The 23,095-nt window shown below is 43.8% G+C and overlaps 2 protein-coding genes across 6 annotated transcripts in view; both read left to right on the forward strand.

Annotated features, from left to right (window-relative positions):
* iars1 (isoleucyl-tRNA synthetase 1) overlaps positions 1–5,968 on the forward strand; it is a 32,192-nt gene extending 26,224 nt beyond the window's left edge. For all 3 annotated transcript variants that reach the window (XM_057030234.1, XM_057030236.1, XM_057030235.1), the window contains 8 exons: positions 513–625; positions 1,294–1,389; positions 3,592–3,768; positions 3,932–4,049; positions 4,165–4,290; positions 4,504–4,650; positions 4,908–5,060; positions 5,146–5,968. In XM_057030234.1, the coding sequence (XP_056886214.1) occupies positions 513–625; positions 1,294–1,389; positions 3,592–3,768; positions 3,932–4,049; positions 4,165–4,290; positions 4,504–4,650; positions 4,908–5,060; positions 5,146–5,228 (1,013 nt within the window). In that variant the 3' untranslated portion in view covers positions 5,229–5,968. The remainder of the gene's footprint in view (positions 1–512; positions 626–1,293; positions 1,390–3,591; positions 3,769–3,931; positions 4,050–4,164; positions 4,291–4,503; positions 4,651–4,907; positions 5,061–5,145) is intronic.
* Positions 5,969–8,934: 2,966 nt separating this feature from the next.
* atp2b2 (ATPase plasma membrane Ca2+ transporting 2) overlaps positions 8,935–23,095 on the forward strand; it is a 69,944-nt gene continuing 55,783 nt past the window's right edge. The window contains exon 1 of one of the 3 annotated variants that reach the window (XM_057029072.1): positions 8,935–9,090. The gene's annotated coding sequence lies outside the window, so the exon portion shown is untranslated. Of the gene's footprint in view, positions 9,091–12,430; positions 12,636–22,504; positions 22,649–23,095 lie in introns of those variants that run through there. The other 2 variants (XM_057029075.1, XM_057029074.1) reach the window with 2 other exon arrangements.

The raw sequence follows: 23,095 nt of genomic DNA on the forward strand, positions 1-23,095 counted from the left end.
CAGGAAAGAGTAGGGAGGGACACGGGAAATCAAAGCATGGAAATCTTGGATTAAAGAGAAACAGAATGACCATTTCACCCCGCCTCTGGGTGTGTAGCAGTAAAGAGAGAAGAAACACAGTCATGGTTTTTACTCCGAACAAAGTCGTTGATAATTGTTGCCATGAGCATTATGGAGATTTGGACCAGACAAGATTGTGTTTGCTGGACTTTTTGAGTTAATTTAGCAGAAGTCTGGACAAGAATGACATTTGTTTCAGGCTTCCTTACATGATACAACGACTAAAAGTGTCAGCCTGCAAGTGCACCAGGTCTAAATATAAGCTTTATTATATAATTAATTGAAATTCAGTAATTAATTTCATAAAATGTGCTCTCACACTGCTCAGACCCAGCAGGGATCCATATGTTGAGTGCGGGTTAATTTTCTTTGAGATAATGAATGTTCCAGTTTCCAACATGGCGGTGTTTATTTTTAACTGGCCGGGCGTGTGTTGCTGTGGTTAATTTCAGGATGCATCGTAGTGGACGGTCACGAGCTTCACGAAGAAGACCTGAGGCTGATGTACGCCTTCAACCAAGCGTCTGGCTCTGCTGCTCAGTATGAGGCTCACTCTGACTCTCAGGTATGCTTCAAACCTGAACGGTGGTTATTTTTTTTCCATTTTCAACATAAACGGTGTGTCACAATTGTTACACAAACATTTTTTCCCCATTCTCTTTAATCCATTATTTCTCAACTTTTGGTCCCTTTGGGATGCACGTTATATAATATCCAAATCTTTACAAAGCCTAGAAGCTAACAGCTCCTGCGCTGAGCTGCTGTATATTTAAATGCATTTATGTGTCTTAACCGCGTGTGTAATATATGAAATCATTTCACGGCTAAGTGGAAGCCAGCGTTGTGTTCCCCACAGGCCCTCTGTAATCAGTGCTCCTCCAAGCGCACACACGCCACACGGCTGCACCTTAATACCGGTTTACTGAGTCGGCTTTTGAATTCTCGCTGTTGCTCTGGCTTACTTGCACCAACTCTTCATCGCCCTGATGCCTGTTTGCCCGCTGGCTCTCCCTCTCTCACTTCCTCGCTGCTACGCTCACAACTAACCTTATTTCTCGTTTAAGGTTCACATTTATGAGCACAAGATTTTGATTCATCTTTGCTCTTGTGTGTAAACAGATGTGAAGCTAATGTTGTCAAATCGAGACTCCCACACTTTCCTCAGCTGTAGAAGACAAAAATACCTCAATTTTAGCTCTCTAGAAATTCAAGAACTCTGCTGGTGTCCTTTAGGTGCTGGTGCTGCTGGATGTCTCCCCTGACCAGTCCATGGTGGATGAAGGTGTTGCCCGGGAGGTCATCAATCGCATTCAGAAACTGAGGAAGAAGGTGGGGGCAAATGTTTCTGGAGCACTGCTGCCACATAGCACAGCACGGATGAATTTTACAAGCCATTGTCTAATGAGGAAGATATGAGGTCATTACAAATATGCATTACACCAGCGACGTACTGAGGGCGGTAGCCTAGTTCATGCCCCCCCCCCATCTGCATAGCTTAGGGGGGGTTGCATAGGGATTGCATCAAAACGGGTCTTCAGTGATCACAGCAGACACATCACCCAGCTCCAGAAAATCGAAGCTTTGCACAGACGGACCACTGCTGCATAAATCATGGTGTCACGGTGACCACGAAAGCATTCAGAAACTCAAATCAAATCTTCCATCCATCCTCACACATTTCCTCTAAATATCCTGTAGATTGTACTTTTGGAGCTCTGTATGTAGATGAATATCTTTTGTTTGTCAAAGTTCAAACTTGTTTTAGATCCAAAGCTTTTTGTTATTTATTTTTTTATACACGGCATTGATCACCTACTCGATCCACCCCGCCTCTGCTCGTTTCCATTCCAATCACAGCGCACGTGTACACAGCTGCAGCTCTGGTCCGCTCCGTCTCTGTGGCATCCCAAGCTCGCCCAAAACAATACTTACTATTTCTCCTTGTGCCGGATGGCAGAGCGCAACAACACAATCTAGCACAGTGACGCATGCGGAGCAGAACCCTGAGTGTGGAAATACTGCGCAATTGCGCATCGTTTTATCTCCTCCGTGCTGCACACTGGATGCAGCCGGTGTGTTTTGGCAGAGCACAGAGCAGACACGCAGCAAAACCGCTCCGCATCCGGTGCACTTTTGATTAGGGAACGGGACTGGAGACGTCAGGCTGCTCTGCAATTTGGTCCTTTGTTTCTGAGGGTTGCTGGTAGATCCAAGAGGGAAGTAAACAGAATACTGGTATTAAGTAGAAGGAAATATTCAAGTGAAACTTCCCCCGTCTTTACCCTACATGGGGAAATGTGCAGAAACTACCCCTATATTGGTGCTAAGACCACATATGCCCCCCGGTGAAGTCCTCACCCTCCCTCAAACGTATGTGATGGGCATTAATTAATAAAAAAGCAATGCACACCCCTGTGATGTACATCTAGCGTAGAAATGTACTTGTCCCCCCCACTCTCTTTGATCACCCGCTCTTTCCTCATCATGTTCCATGCTAATTTTGTTTCATGGCCATTTTGAAATCTTTCCACTGCAGCGTCACAGAGGTTTCTCCATAGTAAGGCAGGCTTAATGGAAGCTTAATTACGGTCTGGCCCCTTTCAGATTCTAATGTTGGACCTTTGAAGTAGTCTGGGGAGTAAAGACGGATTAACCAGCAGCCCCTTGTTTTCATAAGCAACAAACAGTTTTTTCCACCCTCCTATAGCAGTAGTGCACGCTGGCTCAGAGCCAAGCTAAATTCTTCCTGTTGTTTCAAACTAAGATCTCTTAAGAATTTTCCACCCGGTGGTTGGAAATTAATTTTTCACAATTCCTTTCACATGCTCCGGAGGAATTTGTTGGCGCCCATATGTGTTTTTCAGTCCAGATTTCGAGTGCGTGTTTTTGGTGTTAGCATGTGCTGCTGCTATGGATGAGGATGAGAATGTCTCTCACTGGGGAGTTCTGGGGTGTATGTGTGTGTGTGTATGTGTGGGGTCAGCGATGGAGCTGCACACCCATGCTGTACCAGGCCCGTCAGGGAAGGGTCAGTACCTGGACTTGGCAGGAAAAGCCTATAAACCTTCCTTCATTGATTGGCTGCTTCTCTGTGTCTGTCTAACGTTATTTCTCTGCCCTTGAGCCACGCACTGCAATCGGAGCTCTGTGCGTGTACGTTTCTACACACGCGTGTGTGTGTGTGTGTGTGTGTATGCCTTCCAAGGTGTGCGTGTGTACACTGCAGATTACATTAAGATCGATGTATTTAAATGTGTCAAGGTTAGAGTAGACGTTGCCAAAATAGATGGATTTCATCGACTGAAGAAAATCAACTTCTCTTCTCTTGTCAGTATTTGTTCCTTTATTTTTCTTAATCCTTTCTCCTTTGTCTTTGTTAACCTTTGAAGGAAATTGTCTAGTGGACATTTTTACCTTTTAGTTAGCAGATTAAAAATTATGTCCTATTATGTGCTGCTTCTTCAAAAGGGAAACACTGTTTTATGTAGGTTAAATCACATCTGCTACAGGTTTCCTAATTCTGTCCCACAGGCCCATTTGGTGCCCACAGATGAGATCAGTGTGTACTACCGCTGCCAGCCTGAGGGGGACTACTTGAACTCTGTGGTCCAGGCTCACACTGACTTCATCATGGGCACCACCAAGGCTCCTCTGCTGCCCTTCCCTGTTCCCAAGAGAGCCAGTGTCATCATAGCAGAGAAGACTCAGGTATGATGGACCGACCGGGTTTTCCAGACATAATCATCCCATTCGGAGTGATAAGGACTCTTTAAAAATCAAGTTCTGGCGAAAATCTCTTTTTGTGATGATTTGAGTCCTATCTGAGATTTCAGTGATGCGTGTCTACAAGTTTTGTTTTTCTACTCGGCAGCTGAAAAACTCCGACTTGGAGTTGACCATAGTAAAGGGATCCTCTGCTCAAGCTCCTCTCAACGGACCGGCGTGCGCCTACGTGAACCTGAGGCTCCACGTCAACAACAAAGAGACAGGTAGATCACGGGATGGATCTACTCAGTCAACAAACCTCTCAGATGGGATCTTTGCAGTCACAAATTTCTCTGTTTTTTAAATAAGTGGATTCGTGTCTGATGGTTTGTTCTTCAGAGGGAGTGGTGCTGTTGGAGAACCCCAGAGGGGACAACAGGCTGGACCTGCACAAGCTAAGGAAAATTAGCAGCAGCATCTTTGCTACGAACAACACTCAGCTCAAGTTCTTCAGTGGAGGAACCGGTGAGACCTGATTTTGGATAACTGTCAAACCATTACAACTGTTAAAGGTGTCTTCTCATTGGTCCAGAGCGGTCCTGAATCTCTGTGTGATGTGTCCAAATGTGATAAAGTTAAAGAGTTTATGTGTCATTGTAATAGAAGCAAATCTCAGTCGTGAGATGTCACCATGTTTTCCGCTTCCATTTTTTGTTCATGTTTGCATTTTGACTAAAGAGTTGACCAACAAAATGGACCTCCTGGCTCTGAACGGGAAGACTTTGACAGTGACTCAAGGCTCTTCATCTCCTGGCCCTGCACCCACAACCAGCAGCCTCTTGTGTCCATATGTGAACTTGCTGCTCTGCAACGCACAACCATCTGGTGAGAAACATGTCATCTCCCAACAGTTCTGGAGATATTTTTCACACCACTTTCCTTGAGATTGAACATAATCTGCCCTGAGTTCTGCCATGTGCACAACTCCTTCATGTTCAACAGGAGAGCTGTTTTATTCTCAAGAGCCAAGTCTTTTATCAGGTTCTCCTAAAGTTCCCTCAGCTGGTGAATGAGCAGTGCAAACAAGCAGGTTGTTCTGTGTAAATCTGTAAAAACTGTCCGCATTTGTCCTCGTTCTGCAGAATGTCTAACTGGAGTGGCGGCAACTCTGCTGCTGGCCAACCCAGTGGGCCAGAATGGACTCGACTTCTCGGGCCTGCTCTCCGAGGCCTCCAAGGTGTTTGGACTACGTGGCAGACGACTCAAACTCTACCTGGACCAGGATCTCAGCCAGGGTAAGATGAATGGGGAGGAATATCAGCATATCTTTGCAGATATTTGTGGACTCTACCTACTATTTAACATCTCTTTGTGTTCCAGAGCTGCCTGCCGACTCCTCAGCAAGAACTCTAGACAGCAAAACGCTGTTTGTTAGAGTTCTTCCAACCACCGCTGATGCCTAAGTGGAGGATTGTGCAAGATAACATCCGTCTTATGGGATCACAGCTTTTTTAATAAAAACCCCCAACAGTTTAGATAAAGCATCTGTAAACCTTGCTGTTACCACCCCCCCCCCCCCCACACACACCAGTTGCATTTATAATCTCATTTCAGGAACAATGGTGGCACCTTTATAAAGGTCCAGTTTTTCTGTTGCATGATCGAATCAACTAAACCTCTTTCTCCTTTTGTTGCACAGCTTTTTTTTTTATTCTGGACAAAGTTGATTTACCTAATTCCTTTACTTAAGAATCCCTTAAGTTAGCCACGTGTGACAGCTGAAACGCCCCTCTTCTGAATGATTTGACTGGAAGATCAACTCAACTTCAAGAAATAAATAGTTCTTTATGTGACTGTTTCCCTTTTCAGCCTCATTGCTGTTACTTTTTTGGGGGTTAGGGGGCTGTCTGGGAACTGTCTCATCTGTCCTGTCAGTAATAACAGTGTGTGTCATTATGGTAATAATTGTGTCAGTCACTCATCTAAGGTGAGCTTTGTCCAGGGTAATTATTGCTGCAGTAAATGATTGGGAAACCAATTTAGCCTATTGTGCTAACTCAGTGTTCAATTTAACACATGATTTTCTTTATTGCAATGGGAATCTTTGGACTTTGTATGTAAGACGGAAAATGGATTCTCGGGCTGCTTGTGCCTTCTGGACACAATAGTTCTCTAATAAAAACAGGAAGAAGGAAAAAAAACAGCTTTACGAATCAGCATGTGTGCTACTTAGTGCTTACTCAACCAGTGCGAAGAGGAGGGTTATGGTTGCATGTGTTTGGGGGTGGGGATGCATTAGGCAGACATTTTTGTTTCAAAAAACTGGGCTCAAACAGCTTTTTTTGCTCATAGGTTCAAACTGTGCTTCCAATAGAAGTCGGAAAGGATGTGTGATTAAACGGCAAAGGGACATTTTCCCTGTAAATATTTACCATGTGATGACAGCACTCCCCTACCAACGTCTTCACACTGCCTCTCAACTTTATCGTTTTAATCATCCCGGGGTGTTACAGCATTGTTAAGCATGGCACCTGCAGCTACCGATCAGAAAGAACAGAAACTGTCCCCAGAGTTTGTTTATCCTGACTTAATTGAACAGTAACTTGCATGACCTTGAGGTTTGACTTTACTGCTGATGCGGCTGGAAGTTTTGCTGACTGGACTATTCAGCAGGTATTTATTGGCTCCTGATGTGCACAGGCGTGGTGTTAATGTGTTTCCGTGAAGCCTGGTCTGCAGCCAATACAGTGACACTTCCCATGTTTGTGTGTGTACGTGTGTGCGGGCGTGCGCATAGAATAATGAAGTCAGGAGGGAGGAAATTCGTATTGGCAGTCTAAGTAGCTCTTGGTTGAAGGATACTACAGTTTTGCTGGGTAACACCTCCTCCGATTGATTTCCAGCATGATTACATTCAGAATATTAAGCACTCTGCACCGAGCATGCTTCAGAATTCCTTTCTGCGTCATCCTGTGTGTCCCAGCTTTAGACTTCATGGCATCTCGGGGACCCTCGTGCCTCCTCGGCAAAAGGCGAGATGGAGGGAGCGAGAAGGGAAATGTTCAGACTTTGAGTCATTTCGCCAAGACCCATTAAAGTCTGAACACGCTCTCAGCTAAAATTAGGGGGCTTAGATTTCTCAAAATTAAGAGGCTTGACACAAATACCATCATTTCCCATTGGTTGATTGTGAAGTAAAAGTTGTGTTTAGTCATTCCAACGCCTGAGATGTGAGTTCTGGGACTGTAAGGTACTTCAAGCATCTCTGTAATCAGTGTCACTTCGGCGTGATTGTTCTGTCCTCCCCCTGCTCCGAGAGGAGCACTGCTTTACGCATTAAACCTTAAATACTGCTCTCTCTCTCATCCTACTGAATCCATCCCATCTGCTCCTGGAGCTCCTTTGGGTCCCTGCACACCCCCAACGCAGGTGAGGTAACGGGTCAGAGGCCCCCTCTGCCGACAGACGTCCCAGCAGCGAGGGTGATGTGAACATGACCTCTGTCATATAATCTAATAATGGACAACACAAGTTTTGCCCCGCTGCAGAGCGTTGTTTCCGGGGATAGAAGCCACTAAAGGTTATTTCCAGCACACCCACCATGGCGACATGTGCGCTGTGTAATGGAAAAATCTAAATCTCTGCCAGAAAATCAATTTTCAGCACACTGCGTGTCGCCCAATGGAGAACGGCTGCTGAAAACACGACCAGAAAACAAGCCGGTACAGCTTGTAAGAGGAAGAAGAGGAAGGTGGGGGGCGAATACCTGTAACTGTGTGTGATCGTGTTAGCTCAGGGATGAAATTAACCTAAAATCCAACACCGTGCAAGTGTACCGCAGTATTAAGCGGAATGCTTTGATAGGCTGTCACTGAATATAGGAAGATATTCTTCCCACTCTATTTTCTGCACTTAGGCAGCCACACAATGGATGCTGCGTTCAAGACCTCAAATATTAAAAAGCCTGATCTACCTCTGACAGGCTGAGTGTCTATCTGATCGCTCAGGCATTTTACATGTTGCAGAGATGAAGTTGGATGCCACAAGCCCAGTTTCCTTCTTATTTCATCAAGCGCTGCCACCTCTTTTCTAACCACTCTCCTGTAAGCTGTCTGATTTATGGAGCAGTCTCTGGCTGCTGTTATTCATCTGTCATTTTCAGCACTGCACTGTTTTTACAACCCACCGCCAACCCTTCACCTTCACCCGGATGCCGGACCATCCTCAATCACGTCCTTAGATCGGAAATCCCATCAAGTTGTCAAACGCCATTCCTCATCCTCTCCACGCCAACACCGCTGCATCCGTCCAGGCTCCTGGGGGAATTCTCCAGCGCCGAACCATCACTGACTTCAAAATCAATTCTGATTTACAACATCATGTGTTCTCCATTATGCCATTTGTTTTTTAGTATTTTATTCTTTTTTATATATTTCTCCTGTAATTGGCTACAATATTTTGTCTTTAAATAAATAAATGATAAGACCTTGTGTTGTTTGTTTTGCATTCGTGTAAAACTGTGCAGCTAAATGCTAAACTGTAGTTTTTGTTTGTAATTTGAAACCACAGACTTCTTCTGGCAGTGACATTTGTAAACATTAGTGGCCACGATGTTTTCATGAAAGTGATACAATAGTTTATTCATTGGTGAGGAAGAGAAATACTGTAGTGGATGTAAACCTTTCTTTTGGCGAGGATGCAGCTTATCTTGTTAGCTAGCCTGGTCAGTTTGCTGACTAGCCTGGTTACGCATTTAAATTACAACAAAAATAAAACTTGAGTTTTTGTGCTCAACACAGTAATCAACAATAACCGCTAATAAACTACAATTAAAGCTCATTTGAATGTATTTGAATCTGAAATTGGTGGATGAAAACCACAGTTGTAAAAGTCTGAGTTTAAAAAAATATGGTTGACTCCTTGATGTGATTAGGCTAACTATACTCCAACAACAACAACAACAACAATAATAATAAGCGATCCGACCCCGGATAAGCGGCGGAAGATGGATAATAATAATAATATAATAATAATAATAATAATATAATAATAATAATAATAATATAATAATAATAATAAATCACTGCTAAGTGGCTTGTGAAACATAAAGGCTCCAGTAAATGGCCGTTCTGGCCAGAGAAACAGTCCGGGTGGGTCCAACATAACGACCGCGGCTCTGTGGTTCCGGAGGTGCATCGTGACGAAGGCAGAACACCAGCAGTTCTCCGGCGCAGCTTGGCTTCCCGGAACCTGCCGCTTTTCCAAATGCAGCATCTGCTTGTGCGCCCGCTTCCCCTTCTCTCCTCCCCGGACCGGCACCGACAGGTAGGACACCCTCGCACCCACCGAAAGCGGGCGATGGGGGTGGCAGATGTCCGTTAGGTCGGGGTAGATTTCGCGGATGGTCGCTGACGCGGGCAGATGAGGAGACGGTGACGCCGGGAGATTCCAGGAATCCCGGATCGTCGTCAGGAATGTCACGCTGGTCTCCATGAGACTGCAACAGGGACGCGCATTGCGCCGCAGGCAGATACAGCAGATGGATACTTGGTTCCATTCTACTTAATACTAATATCTCCTGCATCACCCGCAGTATGCATTAGATTTAAGCCGTCATCCTGCACTCATTTCACAGCCTCGTTTGTCTTTTCTTCCCATTTGACAGCAATTTTTCGTGGAAAAGGAAAAGTTGACGTTAACATTAATCAAATTAATTAGCAGTTTTAGGGTTTCAGCTTTTAAGTGCAAATCCAGATTGACTGAACAGCACCGGAGGAAATATATTCATCCGAGTATCCTCTACTGTGCAGTAAATTCTAGTTACTCAACAGTTTTGTGTGTTCTTGTTTGTTTTAACGAGTATTAGAATGTTGCCGGATATCAGCAGGAGTTTTGGAGAAACAAAATACTTATTGTGCTTCTCAGCCTGTCCTGGAAGGTCACAAAAAAATGGAATAGAAGAGGATTGAAAAGGGAACACGGAAACACCCAGACTCCACGCAAACAGTGACAGATTAGCTATTATTTTAGCTGAGTTTTACTATGATCTCATATTTTGGGAAGCTGCAAGTTAGACAAACACATTTTAAGAGTCATTTGAAGGTCCCCTTTGACAGCAGAATGTCAGTCATGTGTCACTAATACTACGGTTTCCTACTGCAACGTTGTGATTACATCCATTTTAAACTCGTACAGTGATTCCCAGACGGTTCACATTGCCCCTATAGGACATCGTTCATCATTGGCCTTTTCCCAGGAAAAGTCGGAGCCGTTCGCTTGACAAAATGCTTCACTATCGTGAAAGCAGGTCGATGGCTGAACATCGAGAGACCACCTCGCTATTTTCTACTGGGCAGGCAGAGCGCAGTATCAAGCTGTCTGAGTCAACACGTAATTGGAAGTAGTGAGTTTGAGGAACGTTTCAGTTTTTTATTGTTTACAGGACGCAAGCGCCAATGCCGAGCTCCAAATTATGCTTAAGATGTTGTGTTTAAGCTTTGCTGAGGTGGTCCCCCCCCCCCCCCCCAACTCCAGCCCATATGTACACAACAATATTACTCCGATAATTCACCAGAACCTTCCTGAATATTGTGTTGCAGAGTTTATATTCATCTCATTGTCTTTTTTACAGTTTTCTTTTTTTTTACATCTGAATCCAAAGCAGGAACTTAACATCATTTTTTTTTGCCATCCTTCTGTGGTGAATAAGCCTTATGGGAAAGCCTCCATTTATTGGGATGTGTCTCGGCACCGCTGGTTGCGTAACCTCCGTTTCCTCGCTGTGCGCGCTGATGAAAACTGCAGTGCTGCTCTGTTTAATCAAATCAACGGCAGCCGACACGAGCAGAAGCTGATCAGATTCTGCTTTTACACTAAAGACATTTCCCAGATTTGTCTGCGACGACAAGGATTTGCCTATTGTCTAAAGTCTCGCTGATGCGGCCCATATGGAAGAGAGGCACTTTTAGGCTAGAGTCCATTTCTAAATATAGTTCAGCGTGCACCCATGCGTATCTGTGCACGTTTGTGTGAGAGAGCGTGCAAAGGGTTTTGGGGTGCTATTTATTTACAGCTCAGCCTGTGGGAGATGGCCAGCAGAGAGGGCAGGGGGGCATGGGAAGACCTCCGCTCCGCCTCACGTGTCATCCTTTTTGAGTCCTCCTCTGTGTGTGGTTACATACACACTGTGTGTCGTGTCGACGCTGCTGAAAATAGATTCGGTTGCGACTGTAAGGAACAATCCCTGCTCCTGTACATTTCCAAGTGGAGGACAAGTCCTCCTTGAGCACAAGGATGCTGCTTGCAAGGGCCAACTCATTCATCACAAACTTTTACTGACTGTGATTTATCGTTTCCAGACACTTCATGGAAGTTGACAATTGTGCCAAAGTCGGTTCTTGCGAGAAACTTAACAACAACATCCTTTGTGAGGCACTTTGTGCTACCTAGCGTATGAAAAGTGCCATATAAATAAAGACTGAATTGAATTGAATTGAAACAAGTTTGGTGCATATTAACCTGATTACAACCTCATTTGAAACTGAATATTAAAGGCGCAGTGCAGCGTTTTGGGGTGGCGTGCAGGACACGCCCACTGGCTGCTGTGGCCAGGGAGGACGAAGCCAATGGTGCATCAGGTGCAACAAACATGGAGGCGCAAAGGAATGTCAATTTCTCCTGACATCATGACATCATCACAAATGTGATAGGAAAATGGTCCAACGGGTCAGCAAATGTGTTGGACATGTCAAAAACCATTAAAGTCTCAGTGGATTCTAAGGTGATCCATTTCCAGTAACAAGGACCTTGTTGGAGGCCCATTTTAAAACCTCATCTGTCTTCTAACTGTGTTGTGTTGTTTCATTATTAGACCTGGATTGCGTCTACTTGCTGCTTCTGTCAGACCAGCAATTTATGCGTCCAAACATACATGGTGAGGTTGTGAACACACCACGGTGTAATTACCGAGGGAATTTCAGTATCTGCTAGAACCGCGGGTGTTCCACGGTGAGAATTTAACACTACAGAGAAAAGGAGATGAACAAAAGAACTGATAATTCATCCAAAAATGAAAATGGACTCATTATCTAGTGAGAAAAAGGCTGAAGGCGGAACAAAATCCTTTCGCTGTTTACCGAAAGGTAAATAGACTTGCAGCAGCAAAATGGTGCCTCTTCAAAAGGAATAAAGGTGCTATGTTGTGAAATCTGATGCCAGTTCTGTCACCTTTCCTTTGCCACATTGTAATTAGATATATTCCCAGCGCGGCGTTTCCTCAGCACTTTCTACCTGGAGAGAGATTTGTATTTAAGTGTCTTGGTGTCCACCTCATTTGGTCCCCATAAACAGATAGATCTCACTGCTTTTATGCTATTAAATAACCAATAGAAATAAAATGACCACGAAAATAAAGGCAGGTTCTCCCTCTGTCCACTGGCCCCCTGCTGTTCATCCACCCTCAATAGGTATTAAACAGAAATGTGAACAATACGGGCTCTCATTACAGGAGGTCACGCTCGCAGGTACACATGACACACGCCCCTCCCTCCCGCTCTCCCTCGCCCTCCTTCCTCCACTCACTTCCTCCCTCCTTTAATTTGTTAAATAGACGGAGCCCCGCGTTGATGCCTCCTGTTCGTTCCTCTCAGTGCAGTTTCTCAACCTTTCAAGATGAGTTTGAAGGTAACAGATGTGCTCATCACGCCAGGCGGGAAAGCTCGACTTCATCTGCCGTCCGCCGCCGTTCCTGGCTGTTTAGGTTATATTTAGGGTCCCCTATGTCTACCAGATCGCCACTGCCAAAAGGATTATCCGTGGGGAAACTTTCCTCGGCATCATTACCACATTCCTCCTCTGTCGCCTTTTTTCCTGTGAGTAAGTCTCTGTCTTACTGGTCTTTGATTTCACCTGCATGGCTACTGTAGAGCATGCAAGGATTAGCTGGAAGCACTTGACATTTTCTGAAATACTCCAGATTTACGCTCCTTTCCCATGCTTTGACTTGAGCTTTAAATACCGTAGCGACATTCAACCTCTACTGCAAGTATTAATGTGTCAGGCTGCTTTTGAAACGGGCTCAAGAGTCGGCAAAGCTCCCGAGCAGGACATGGAAAGACATTAAAGACGTCCGGTTCACCACAATATGATCAGTATTTTCATACAGGCGTCAACATCCAGAGATCTGGATGGACATTAGTTCATTTAAGAACTATGAGTCACATCAAAGGGACGTCTCTCTTTTAGAACCCCTGTTTCACAGTTATTGGATGATGCAAATCGGTTTCAAACAGTAATATTGGCAAGAGTGAAAACGTGCGCACAGTTAAGCTCTGTTATATGTGTAATATGTCCACATCTGCAGGAAAGCCTCAGCGTTGAACGCTGCACAGCTCTGCGGCCGCTGCAGCTTCACTTTTATAGCTGGATGAACTCGTTAGGCAAGAAATCCAACATCATCATCATGGAGCTCTTCCTTTACAAGGGATAGTGCACATCGGTTCATCTAAACCTGCTGACTTATTCAATTTGCCTGGAAGCTAAAATGCTCCCAAAATGGTGGATATTTGAAGCAGACCCAGAGTCCTCATCATTGTTGATTTCGGCACATGAAGAGAGCTCAGAGAACATTACGTGCTGGTCCAGCTGTCCTGCCATTTTCAGCGTAACTGACCACTTTAAAGGTAAACACAGTGAACTTTACGACATCGGCAAACATTATAGCATCAGCCATCTAATCACTTTTCTATAAAGTAATTGTGTTAAACATGATTGACTGCACTATATAAATACGTTAAACATGAATTGAAGTGCTTCCGGGAGCAAAAAGCAAAGACTACAAATACATTTTTGACATCAGTGTTTTACATCTTATGTCAACTCCCCCAGGAAAGCTTATCTGGCTTTCCCAGACCTAACCTAACATTTCCAATCATTCTACGTTGCATTTGGTTCAACCACATTTATGTTACAGAATCTTGTTTAGGTGTTTCGCTCCTTGCTGTCCGCTGCAACCAGAACTATCAGCGTCTCCCATCAAATGGATAAAATGTAGCTAAATGTAAAAATGTTAAACAAATATTCAGTGATAAAAAAAATGTTACAAACTCAAAAAGAGGGGACATTTCAAACTTTACAAGAGCTCCTGGGACGTCTCATAGGCCCTCCCACTGCAGCACGCTTCACACGTGCTTTTTTCTGTACATTTGTGACAGCTGTTCTCCTCTATGCAAAACATTTAGGCGACATCCTTTCATGAATTATTACCCATCCCGCCGTACACGATGTTTTCTACAAGTCTATGTCCTGTTTCACCACCTCGGCCAGCTGTTCTACGGAACCATCCAGCAGCGTTCACTTTTATGCTAGTGGAAAACTCAACATTTCTGCAATGGCCACGCCCACGCCACATTTCTGACCAATCGTGCAACAGTTGGCGGAAACCAGTCCAGAAAAAACCTCTGCCTGGAGAACAAGCTGTGGGAACTCCCAAACTAGCCAAAAAATGGAAAAGCTAATTTTCCTCTTACAGCCCTGGGAGTGAGAACAGAGCATGTAAAAGCCTTAACTCTACCTTATATTACTTACAGCAGTTCATTTTTCATTGCTCTGTCAATTGGAAATGAAGCAACGGAGTAATTATGAGACATTTTCACACTTAAGTGAAGTTCTGGAGCTTTTGCCAAACTGCTGTTTATGTTTTTTATTGGTTGCAAACACCCTCCAAGCCTTGCAAAATGCCATTTCATTACAGGGCAATACTCACTGTAAATGTATTTTTATTTCACTCTTAAAAATGTTGAATCTCATTAAGAGTTTGTATCAGTCCCTTGAGCTCACTAAAGACAACTGTTAATGTTTCATTGATAAAGAAATGTGGAGATTACCCGGTTTTGATAACTAAAGTGCAGCAGCCTGTCGTCCTCCCCAATAAATCTTCCAGAGAGCAGAACCTTACTACCGCCAGTCCCTGGAAAAACACAGCTTGTCGTCCTCTTACACAAATATAAGGAGTGAATGGAAAAATTCTGTTTGGCCAGTGGAAATAGCCCCTGAGAAAAAATAACCTGACCATGTTAATTCTGAGGCCGCAGACGAGTGTACCACATCCATTAAAGTGCCGGGAGAGAGATACCATCAATGAACCCAAGCACTCATTCCAACAAAAAAAAGAACACAGGATGCAGCACAGAGAGGTTCTACCTCCAGTACATGTCATTAATAATTACTATGGTTATTCTCTATCAAACAGCAAAACTAGAAAAGGCTGCTTTGGCCTTTAGGCTAATCAGCTACAGTTTATCACTATTTATACGTACGTAAGTTATCTTCCAAAATTAGCGATACCCTCCATACACTCCATGAGTCCTCTTACACCCCCCCACTCTCTCACACACACACACACAGAAAGGTTCTCTTCCATTTCTCGCTTTTCTTTCTTTGTGTTTGCTTTGTTTATTTTTTCCTGGGTGTTTTCTATATTTCATCCAATAGACAGCACGGGTGCTATCTTATAATGGGATTTCGTTAGATAGTGGAACTTTGTCATGTGTTACCATGGTAATTCCTATTCAAGGAGAGTTATTTGTCTTATGTGTGAATTTGGGTCTGTGGGCCAAACTAGTTCCATTCTTATCATCAGGAAAGTTGACTGACAGATCAACATATTTCGAGTTCATCGCTCATAATTGCTGTCTGGACACATCCATCCATCCATCATCCATCCATCCATCATCCATCCTTCCTTCCACCATCCATCCATCCATCCATCCATCCTTCCATCCATCCATCCATCCATCCATCCATCATTCCTTCCATCCATCCATCCATCCATCCATCCATCCATCCTTCCTCCACCATCCATCCATCCATCCATCCTTCCTTCCTTCCGCCATCCATCCATCCATCCATCCTTCCTTCCTTCCTTCCTTCCACCATCCATCCATCCATCCTTCCACCATCCATCCATCCATCCATCCATCCATCCATCCTTCCTTCCTTCCTTCCTTCCTTCCTTCCTTCCTTCCTTCCTTCCGCCATCCATCCATCCATCCTTCCTTCCTTCCTTCCACCATCCATCCATCCATCCATCCATCCATCCATCCATCCATCCATCCATCCTTCCATGTATGCTGTGTGGGCCATTGCAGCAGTGGTGATATTTCTGCGCTGATAATTCTATTGACCCAAGCTAAAGATGGATAACGTGCCGCCACTTTTACCAGAGTGGAGCCACTTGAACCAGTAGGCGTTGCGGCGCGGCAGTCTTTTTGCGGTTGAAGTCATTTGCAGTCAGACTGTCCATTGTAATGTCTCTGGAGAAGAGATCTGTGGGATTGTGAGTCCACCCAATCAGCACAGAGATCAATCAGCTCAGCCATCAGTCACGAGGTTTCACAACATAATGGTTGTCGTGGTAAAAGTTCTTGAATGGATGTAACAGCTTAGATATCTGTTTGAGTGCACAGCTAAGAGTCATGGTGATACAGTTCACAGGAGTTCACAGAGATCTTCCTTGTCATTAGAGTGATGATTAATGATGATGTGTTTTACTGTGTACAGTTAATTGGTCTAAAAGAGTACATATTGAAGTCTTTACTTTAAACTGCATTAGCATTGCAGTGGTTTAATGTATGGCAATACAGGCTCTATGACGCTGCTCTTTGGCTAGCTGAGCAACCAGTTGCTATAAATAACTAAAAGAAACAGCAAGTACAGTTGATGATATATTTTCCGAGTTACTTACATCGTTTACAGCATCATTCTTATTTCTTAAAGATTGTGTGTAATTATACAGATGGACATTTCTTGGAGATGTGTCGGTCAATAGAAATGGTTAACAGCTCAGTTAAAACTGAGAAATAACAACTCATTCTGTTGCTCTTTGTTTTCCACTGAATTGGGAAAATGCAGACGTTGTGTAAGACGCTGGAATGTACCTGGCAGGTCACCACCCCACTGCAGGGCGCTAAAACCTAGAGGCATTTCTGGTTTCCAATCAACCCATACGCCTTGTACGATGTCAGCAGCTTTACTTTTACTTTCTTTTTTTCTTTTTTTTGCATATTTTATCACTTCATAAGCCCGCCGGGGAGTTTGCTATGGTCAGCAACCTTACATCTAACAGTCACTGAGCGTTGCTGGGGAGTGTTGCAGTGGGAAGGGATCTCTTCCCTCTTCCTGTCTCTCCTCATCCATCGACACATTGTTGAAGGTGTCTTTGCCCTTCATAAGCACATAGGAAGGATCATTCATGTGGTTCATAATTATAGACTCTGTATGGATAATGATTCATCTGACCTGTATATGACCAACTACGCCTGAAGTGGAAGCAGCAGCAGGTTAATCAATAATCCGGCAATATGTGGAAAATCAGATTCATTTATTTGCCTGTATCTCTTCTTCTTTATTCCTGTGGCCATCCAGCAATCCTTCCCGGCTTTTTTAAATTCTTCAGTCAGTTTGCGGCAGTGAATCTGCAGCAGGCTAATTAACCTCTCATCATCATTACACAGCAGAGTTCTACCCTCTGCTTTAAATGTTCTCTTCTCTTTCTTTCTTCAGTTACATTGCAAATAAAAGGATCCTCATCAGTTTTAAAAATATACCCCTGCTCCTTCCTTTTATGTGATGAACTGTGCCAAACTGTATCATAGAAGAACATGCCCTTGGTGTGAGCGTGATAGGTTTGCACTGAAGCGCTGCAACAGCAACCAGCAGTAAGTGAGCAAGCTGACTATTTTGTGTATGATTTTGTAATTGTAGAACAGGTCAAAAAAACAGATCCCCTGTGTGTGTATGTGTGCGTGCGTGCGTGCACCCTTGTGTGCGCGTGCATGTTTGGGGGCTGTACTTTCATGTGGGAGCCTATGCGAGCTACCGTTTCTCTCAGTGCCAGATCAGTTGCATAGCAACAATTACTTTTTAGAGCATAAAATATTTCAACACATACTGTGAACACTGCACACAACCCAAACTACAATTTTAAGTTGGAACGATTAGAAATAATTAGATTGGAGGTGATTTAAGAGTATTCACAGTGTAAACATGATAACTTTGTGTTAGTTGAGAGGATTATTATTATTATTATTATTATTATTATTGTTGTTGTTGTTGTTAATAACACCACCACTGATAAGTGGGGGTTTACTGTATGTTTTGTGAAATGTGACATCGCTGTGTTTGATTCCCTTTTAAAGTAACCCTGGATCCTTTAATTACAGACCGTCATGCTCATTACTGCTCTTTCTTGGTTAACCACTAAAAGCCCATTTTCACATTACGATGTGAAAATGTTGATTGAAAGTGAAGAATTCACGTTCCTGTCATCATGTTGCAGAGCTCGCCTCAGATGAGGAGTTTGCTGCACTCCGAGCTAAGTGATCTGCAGCTGCACCACAATCTCCACAATGTTGTTGGGTGGGAAAAAAAGTCACAACCAAAAGACTTTAAAGATTAATTGATTGTGAAGAATATATGCTGATGTGAGCTGATAACTAATGACTTCCCTCTAAGGTCATTCTCCACTGTGTCAGCAGTTGCTACAATCCATTGCAAATGTGTCTGACATCGTAATGTATTTTTTTCAGACCTGGTGGCCACAGGTTTATTCCAGGCTGTAGAATTTTTCAGACGCTCCAACAGGCTGGATTCAGCAGCAGTCGGCACGAGCGACAGCCTGGTTGGGCTCCGTCTATGAAGATGTCACTTGCCGTGCTTCAAAACAGGAGTGAACATTGCTCATGTTTAGATTTTTAAATTGATTTGTTCATTTCGTTGCTGCAACATTGCTGCAATCAAAAGCTGCCAGTAATTTTCCATTCAGCTTGCCAGCCGCTATCACTTCATCAGCTTAACCTCACTCCCCAGTATTTAAGCTGCTACTGCCCACTCGCTCTCAGCCAGATTGTTCTGTGCACTGCAATACAAAGCTCTGTCCCACCAGCCTCTGACTAACCTGATTTGATATTTCCCCTGGGAAAAACACCTCTTGCTCTTTTTCTTCACCACAAATTCACCCCAACTTGTGCCTTTTATCTGCTGTACTTCTGGTTCAGCTTTACAGTAGAATCATAACATGCTAGTACAATCTAAATGGTTGTTTATCCACCACTTACAAACTTATACAGAACTGGTGCGACTGGTTTGCGTGGGACTGCTGAATTCCTCTTTAATTGTAATAAAACTGGAGCCCAGCTCATCGTTTGCCTTCATCTTAAAGCCAACTAAAACCTACATCAGGAAAGTTCTTGGGACATATGACCATATGCCAGGGAAACATGACAGTGGCTGATTATCCCATTTACTTCCACTTCAAGGCCTCCCCCTGCCATCTGTGATACGTGGATTGGCAATGTCAAAGATTGACCAGTCTCTTTTATTCTTTTACCTTCTCAATTACCAGAGTACAAACTGGGAGAGGTGTCAGCCCTCAGTGTGATCAAGAGGGACCACTGCTGAAAAAGTTGAGTTTCACTTTCGATGAGCGTATTTACCTTTTAATTGCTGTACACTGAACTGTGTTCTCTGCCTTGTAATGTATTCCTGAGATTGACCCGCTGTAAAGGACTGCAAAGCTTGTCGCAAATGATCCCATGCTTCACCAGAAATATTGGGCTTTTAAAGAGATGCACGACACACACGGCGCGTTCAGAGGGTTTTATATGACTGCCAATTGATTTTATGAAGAAAGTAATCACATCATGTTCCCTGGTCTGTAGCCAATGGATAACTAATGCACACCTCCGGCCCTCAGCTTCAGCTGAAGCATTTGCAGCCCTCACCTGTAAATGAGATAATCAATTGAACTGTTGACTGTGCCTGTACATTAGTATAAATGAAAAATTAGCATGTATTATTACCATATTGAATAGGAGTTTAATAACAATTTCCTAAACTCAATTCACCCTCAGTGGAGACGAGAGAGGTCGCTATCACTGCTCGGCTCAACGTTTCAAAGCTGTCACGCATATCAAAGATGAGATATTGTCTTTTATGTATTCAGAGCAGTAAATTGCGTTGATTGTCTATTGATAAAATTAAAATTTGCCACAGGGACCTCTGAGTTGGCCTTCTGTATTAGAATGAGGGAGGAGCTTTAGGTCAGCAGTCCATCAGTCTGTCAGGTACCGGCTGACATGCTGCTCATTTGATTTATTGACACCTTGAGATGGGAACAGAATGAAGGCAGTGATGTTGGGCACGGACTAAGTCTAGATAATTGGATTATTTGGATATATGGACAGACACGTGGTTGAACCAAACTAGGTTTGTCAGTAGAAAGATACGATAGCAGATTTTGTATTAAACACAGGTTATTTTGGGTTATGTGTTTTCTTCATCACTGTAACGTCGCCCTCTCCTCTCTTACCCGTGTCTTTGGTTTGGTATGCAGGGATCCTGTCAACCTGTAGATGGTGGGTGCATGTTCACACATGCGTTCTTGCGCAGCTTTAAGGCTCGTGCGTTTCCATTCTTCATGGTTAACCTTGGGAAGGAAGATAAGTTGCTCTTAAAGCGAGAACTGAGAAATTAACTCAGCAGTAGAGAGAGATACAAGAGAGGGAGAACTGGGCGGTTTGATGGGACCCTCAACACTACATGTGTCCCGTGATTAAAGAGAAACTCCGCCCACCTGGGCCCTCTAATGCATTTGAAGAGCGCAAACTCCAGCAACTGAGAATAGGGGAAAGTCAGTAAAATTTCTAAAAGTGCAACAGATTTGGGATTATTTTTTGAGGTGGGCAATGTCCCCACTTCAGTCACATGGATGACCAACATTAGATAAGAGAGAGAGAGAGAGAGTGTGTGTGTGTGTGTGTGTGTGTGTGTGCTGTTGACCTGTCTTCAGGCCTTTGGGTCTTGCCTCATTGACTTGATTCTCCACCTTACACCCAGACGCAGTGTTTCCCCTACTGCAGCACTCAGAAGATGGGCTCAGGCCTCACAATATAAAGCTAATGCTGATTGTGTTTGGGGGCTTTTGAGGATATGAGAACTTATCATGAGGCAAGCTTTTCACCTGATGGGAAGGAGGGAAAAGGTCATTTAGTGAATGATGAGCCTATATGGTGAGATATTGCTGGCTGCTTAAACAGGATTCTTAAATGGTTACATTTAATGGGTAACATAACTAGCCAAGATGTTGCATTTACATTCCTAAATTTGACATTGCCAAAGCAGTTAAATGTGAACAATGGGTCTGCTTATGGGCTTTAAGTAGGTACAAGATGACGTAACTATTAAATTAGGTTCATAATAGATAGATAATGGATATATCGTGATGGTGTCATGTTTCAAATAAGTTAAAGGGGACTGAAAAGTTTAGGCTGTCTTGTCTCTGCAGGGCTGTCTGCCCGTGTCGTCTCTCTTTCTCCCAGGTTTTGGTGCACTGCAGCTCTGACTTCCCTCCGACATGCTGCATTGATATTCAGGGTTTGCCTCTGAACCCCATTTCTGTGTGGCTGTGGTTCCGTTCCAAAAAAAGACATTGGTTCTATGACAAGTTTCTTTACACGCAATATATAACCCAGCAAACATTAACTCCTGCGTAGTAAATGTTTTAAAAGGCCACCTCAGCTTAATTACCTGGTTGAACTGGTCTCCCCTGCAGTAATAAATCAGGTCCAGGCACACCTGGATGTTTGCAGTGCTTGAAGTTTTGTAAATAACCAAAAACATAGAGCCAGGTTTTAACGCGTTACACGGTGGCTCATTTTGTCTTTACTGTACAGAAGATTGCAGCATTAATGAGGCGTCTACAACAGTTCAGGTACGTCAGCACCTTTCATGCATCATATTAGCTGTGCTGACAGCCGCACGTGTAGATCTCAGCTCCAAATGTTCTCAAGTGGGTGTTGAATGTGCCGTCCTGTATATGATGCCTATGGATTACACCCACCAGGCATAGCAGGGGAGAGGAAGAGTGTGTGACACAGCAAGTTGAAAAAGCAAGCAGCAGCAAGAAAGAGTGAGAGAGGAGGAGCACTTTTAACCCGAAAAGCCGTGGCGCATCCTTCATGTCACCTTCTCTGCCTGTTAACGTTACAGGGTGCCATGGTTGATAGTAACGTGACAGCAGCATGCTGGATGGATGACTGGCTGGGGCCTTGCACTTGTGTGTGTGTCCTGCTTGACACACATACACACACACTTCACACTACAGCAGTATGTCCTGCAGCTGCTGGGGCACGCTGAATGCAAGCTCATGTCTCCCACTCGGGCATCCCAAAGATGTGAATGAAGCAGACAGTGATCTGTGTCCTTGAATGTTACCCCCTCTTCTTCTTGCCTGTCTTCCATCGCTGCGTCCCCTCTCACGTCCTTGTGTACTGCCTAATTTCACACCCTTCAGTCTTGTTTCTGCATTTTCCTCATTTCCCTATTTTCAGTTTGGCTGTTTTTCCCTCCCTCTTGTTGGACCTGTAATGCTGTCACCTTTATCCTGAGAAAGAGGTAAATGATATGACGCTTTTCATTGAGATTAAACCCTTTCTCTGTTTTCATGAAGCCAGCCATCAGTTTTATCTATCCAACTGTTTTATTCTCCTGCCTAATCAGCTCTGTTGAATTAAAAATATCTTTTTTTAATTTTTTTTTAATATTATGCAGCATTGTTCACACACCTATATACTACCACCCCTGCAGTCTGTCAAAATGGTACAGGCTATGCATTGAGACAGCCCCAGCTGAGGCAGTAGCAGTGAGTGTGCAGCTTAGCAAGTCTCCACATTCACACACTCACACACACACACACACACACACACACACCTACATCCACATACACACACATAGGGCACACGACCGTGGTGCTTAGTCTGCTGCTGCATGCGCCAGCATCACAGAATCTTGAGGTTGGAGGATTTCCACGCTGTAAGCTTCCTGTCACGTAAGTATGTACGCTGTGACAATGCATGGATGACTCATCTGTTCGTCTGTCTTTAATGCGCTCTTTTGTTTTGGTCTGTTTTTTCAGTACATTCACTCATTCACCTGCGCGCATGAAGGGTCCGCGATATTCGTCCATGAATCTTTGTGCGCTTTCATGTTTTCACACCTTCAATTCAATTGCAGTTTTGTGAATATGTAAGTGAACTGTCGGAGAGTTGTAAAGGGGGTCTGAGATATATGTACAGTAAGAGGTGGATGGGCTGGATATGTATTCAGATTCTTCTTTCCTGATCTCCTTTTTTGGAGAAATTAAGAGTTTCTAGAACGAACGCCTCTTTTCTGGTGACGGCACATTTTATGTAAACAAGGAAATCTGGTGACAGGTTCTGCCACATCAGTGGGCTTAGCTTCCATTAGGGACCATATATATATATGTATGTATATA

The sequence above is a fragment of the Takifugu flavidus genome, chromosome 4, assembly GCF_003711565.1.
Source record: "Takifugu flavidus isolate HTHZ2018 chromosome 4, ASM371156v2, whole genome shotgun sequence".
Taxonomy (NCBI): Eukaryota; Metazoa; Chordata; class Actinopteri; order Tetraodontiformes; family Tetraodontidae; genus Takifugu; species Takifugu flavidus.